The sequence below is a fragment of the Trachymyrmex septentrionalis genome, unplaced genomic scaffold (assembly GCF_001594115.1).
Source record: "Trachymyrmex septentrionalis isolate Tsep2-gDNA-1 unplaced genomic scaffold, Tsep1.0 scaffold186, whole genome shotgun sequence".
NCBI lineage: Eukaryota > Metazoa > Arthropoda > Insecta > Hymenoptera > Formicidae > Trachymyrmex > Trachymyrmex septentrionalis.
This window is the reverse complement of record NW_017305029.1, coordinates 81,325-86,018: the sequence shown is the minus strand read 5'-3', so window position 1 is coordinate 86,018 and position 4,694 is coordinate 81,325. Positions and strand designations below refer to the sequence as shown.

The following is a 4,694-nucleotide window of genomic DNA, read 5'->3' as shown; positions in this document are numbered from 1 at the left end:
GAGAGAGAGAGAGAGAGAGAGAGAGAGAGAGAGACTGTGGAAGATGGCCAATCTCCTTCTCATTACACTGTTAAATAGAACGAGATAGAAAATCAGCTGTCTTCTCTCTTTTTTATTTTTATCTATCATTTTAACACACGTCGCGCAGTTTGTCTGTTTTTTATGTTTTTGCTTTTAATATATGAGATCTTACCATCAGTTGGTGCTCCCTGTAAATCTATATCGTGTGAACGATGTTTCTTCATTGGCGGTTCGTGTGGCATGACTTGATTATCTTCGGAATCTTCCACATCTGGAGATATAGGTAAAAATTGAAGTGAACCAATATCTTCAGTTTCTTCGTCAGAGCTGCAAAATGCAGCAACTCTGTCAATTGATGCAACGTCAACCTCTATTTCTTCATCCTGAGCCTCTTCTCCTTGAACGACAGACTTATCTTCGTCGCTCAAATCGAATTCACTTTCCCTTTCTTCGTATTCAACATTTTCATCCAACTCTTTGAAATCCGGCGCGAACGCAGACCAATTCTCTACTTGATTTTGTGCCCAAATAGAAACTACGCCTGACGATATAGATGCGATTATCGGCCTGACTGGATGCCACTATAGAGAATAGAGGGAGAAATAAAAGACATGCGTACCATGAGCAGTCTTATAATATTATCATATTAAATTTTAGTCAAAGGAGTATGATGGTATTAATAATATTATATAATTATAAATTCAATTTTCTTACCACAACGTCGAGTAAAAGTTCGCCTTTGGTCCCATGTAAAATTTTTACTAAATTTCCTATGCTTTTTTCCCATACGTATAATGCATGTTGTCTTGCTGATCCGGCACACACATATTCTCCATCACCAGAAAAGCAACATTTTTTCCACATTGTTTTGTTTACAAGATCTTGCAATTTTTGTATTGGCTCAGGTTCACCATCTTTGCCACACGCTAATATTTCAGTACTATCATATACACGAATTACTCTATCAGCGGTATTAACTAGAAAACAAGAGCCTCGCCGTGCAAACTCTATACTTTTTACTGCTGTGTTACTAGCAGTGCCTTGCGTTATTTTGTAAGAGGCTTTTACATTTAATGTCTCAGCGTCAAGAACTAAAACTCTACCGCGAGCGTTTCCTGTATACACGTAATCTCCGCGTCGGTCAAATGACGCTACTATGTTTAAATCACTCTGAAATTGGAGCAACTTTATCTTTACCCAGCTTTAGTCTCTTATCATACATTCAATTAAAAAAAAAATAAATCAGTTAATAGAAATACTTAAAAATAAATCTCTAAATATTTTTTTATATAAAGAAAATATCAAAAAGATTTAATTGATTCATTTTTCAATATCATTGACATTTTACTAATAAAAATTGATTCCATCAACAAGAAAGAAGTAACACTTAATCTTGTCAATTTTCACAAATATATCCATACACACAAACACAAATATTGATGCATTACCGAAATTAGTGTATTAATTATGTGTGAATGGCATTAATATCGAAATACGTCATTTATTACATACATCTTCATCAAGTGGTATAACTCTGTGCGTTCCTTCGACATCAACCATAACAGCAGCATGACGCATTGGGCATACTAAAAACTTGTTGAGATTTCTTGGATGAAACTGTATTTTTAATATTGGAGAAGGGAATCTATATTTCTGATCACATTCTCCAGATAAAACATCCCATATGCATACATTATTGTCGGTTGATGCACTTAATAACTTATGACCATTTCTAGACCAACTAAAAAATATAATTGATGTTTTGAGATTTAATATTGTATTTTTTCCAAATCATTTTTATTATATCGTCTTTTAAGGTGATTCTCAGTAAGTCGAGTTACCATAAAAATGTTTAATTTTTTAATATAATGAAATTGAAGTATCAAACTTGACATGTACAAAATTTTAGGATAGGTTATCGATGAAATAAGGAAGAAAAAAATGTTGAAAATGTAACTTTTAACGTACAATCTAGATCTAGTTACACATTACGGGTCAAATGTGCTTCTTTGACTAACTGCACACAAACATTACCATAGATTTCTCTAAAAAAAACCGAGATTATAATAGTTCAAAAAAATTACGATTGCAATAATCACAAAAAAGTAATAAATCATTCTAGAGAGACATTTATATGCATAAACATGTGCATATAAATTTAATCTCGAAAAATAAATAGCACTGTGTTTTCATTTGATGAAAATGCAACTCTTAATTTACTATCATATGTTTCATACTATTTCATTAAGACATATATGTAGTTTAATATTTTATTCAAATTATGCAGATATTTGTGATTTTAGGTGGGCCCTGGTAAGACACCCAAATTTTCAGCACTTTATAGAATCACCTTAAATCAATCACTTTTAACTATAATTTATAAACTGTGAAACACACACACACACACACACACACACACACACATTACAAAGTTATACACAACCTATCTTACAGGTTATAAACTATATGTAAAATTTACCTCAACGAACATACCGGATGTACATGAGCACTAATAATTTTAGCTATACCACGAGTTAAAAAATCCCAAATAACTATTCTTCCATCGTTGCATCCGACAGCAAGTAACGTTCCTCTTTTATTAAATGTACAAGTTACAGCAAGAGATATACAGTCTAATGTGCCATCGAATTCCTAATAGAAATAATCATTAAAAATGTTTACATATCTAATTACTTCATATAAAATCATAATAATAAAATCACAATTAATATTATAGACGTACCTCTGGATAGTTTTGACCAAATGACTCTGTAAAAAATATGTAAAATATAAAATGTATATAATTGTTGAAGTATAAATATAAGGCAAATTAACTTAGGACTAGAAAATACTAAATAATTGATAATTATTTAGAATACTCCTCTCACCTAAAATCTTAATAAAAATATACTGATTTGACACGTTTTCACTCAAAACGAAAGAATTAGGCAGAAAAACCCGGCGGTCAGCTTCATGAATCGAGAATTTGTATAATTAAAGCAGAACGTATATAGCGTTGTATCGAGTCGGAATGACAGATATCTTAACCTCTAAAGTCTTGAACTTTAACGCTTAACAATTCGATTCACGAGGTCGATCGTGGCGTTTTTCTGCCAGATTTTTTTCGTTTTGAATGAAAACGCGTCAAATAAGTATATTTTTATTAAAATTTTAGGTGAAAGGAATATACTCTAAATAATTACCTACTAATTTTATTATTTATTAATTACACACATCTTATAATTGTTTATTTACCTAATAGTTCCAAGTTCATTTTGACACAAAATCAATGTTTGCTTCTTATAATTTATCCACTTTATTCACAGTTATTCATTGATTTACATTCGTACTACACAGAACATATAAAAGTTGCGAAAAGCAACAGCGTTGTCTGTTGCCAGTGTTATCTGTTCTGCGGCGAAGATCATGTTTATTCAAAAGAGGTTAAGAGGCTCCATGTTCCGCTGTACACAAATGCATGAATTGCAGAGAGGCTCATAGAATTTATTTAGATAGATGCTGTGCAATTTTCATAACTCTGGATAATATTCTAGAATATTCCGTAATATAGTAAGGAATTTCTATTACGCATAAAGGTCTTTTCAAAATCAAATAAGCTAATTGTAATATTAAGTCACCCTCATATCTGGAATAGCAAATTTATACAAACATTCGAACAATTTTTTACTTTATACATCCTTTATAATATTCGTATTATACTGATGATGGTCAAAATTTGATCACAAAACGTCTACCTTATTACCTTATAATTATTACCTTATTACCTTTATAATTAATTTAAATATACGACTCTCTCACTACATACGTCTTACATGTGGCTGCATGCTCTTTATTATTTATGTTTATATCAATAAGCCAGTTCTAAAATTTTCTTAAATTTATTATGTATGTAACATATTAAATATGAACTTTAGAGGATAACTATACACGGGAAAAAATGTTTTATGTCATTATATAAAATTATATATAATTTTATATAGCTATATATAAATGGACATATTTTATATATAATTATGTTTAATTATATGTATATAATTTTCTATATAATTTTAGATAATTATATATAATTATATACATCTTTTCCTATTATTTTTTTAAATAAAAATATCTTTTTATTTCTTTTTGTGAATTGCAATTTAAATCTAACATTTCTTTAAAATTATAAATAAATGATAAATTATTATCATTTTCCTAATTATTGATATAAAAAAACTTGAAAATTTAATTTAAAAAATCGAGATTTAAGCAACGATTTTCTTTCTCAGAATATATGTATATTATTCTACTCGTAGAAATACATAAATTTACAAGAAAATCGGAGGTGAGTGCATTATACTGCATATTTATCATAAATTTGTCTACTATTTGTGTTTATTATTAGAAATCTTCGCAGAAAAATTATTCAAGAGTTTATACTTGCGAGTTTAGAGAGTTTTTATTTTCATATATTTTTTCTTATACAATATACAAGAAAATATTAGTGTGTACACGTTATATAATTTTTTTTATAACTATAAACTATTTTTTTTCGAGTAATTCCACTTTATTATGTTTTATTGATAACATTCTATTGTTTTTCGGCACATCATTCGCTTATATCGCTCCAATACATATCTAAAAAAAATTGTTTATAATATTATATATACACACAT

The 4,694-nt window shown here is 29.1% G+C and overlaps 1 protein-coding gene across 1 annotated transcript in view; it reads right to left on the bottom strand.

Moving 5' to 3' along the window:
- The window catches only part of LOC108746670 (retinoblastoma-binding protein 5 homolog), a 3,752-nt gene extending 314 nt beyond the window's left edge, over positions 1 to 3,438 (bottom strand). Inside the window, exons 1-6 of the mRNA XM_018483577.1 lie at positions 3,277 to 3,438; positions 2,765 to 2,790; positions 2,501 to 2,673; positions 1,534 to 1,762; positions 736 to 1,191; positions 194 to 602 (exon numbers count right to left, since the gene is read on the bottom strand). Coding sequence (XP_018339079.1) covers positions 194 to 602; positions 736 to 1,191; positions 1,534 to 1,762; positions 2,501 to 2,673; positions 2,765 to 2,790; positions 3,277 to 3,295 — 1,312 coding nt within the window. The 5' untranslated portion in view covers positions 3,296 to 3,438. The remainder of the gene's footprint in view (positions 1 to 193; positions 603 to 735; positions 1,192 to 1,533; positions 1,763 to 2,500; positions 2,674 to 2,764; positions 2,791 to 3,276) is intronic.
- Between the last annotated feature and the right edge of the window lie 1,256 nt (positions 3,439 to 4,694).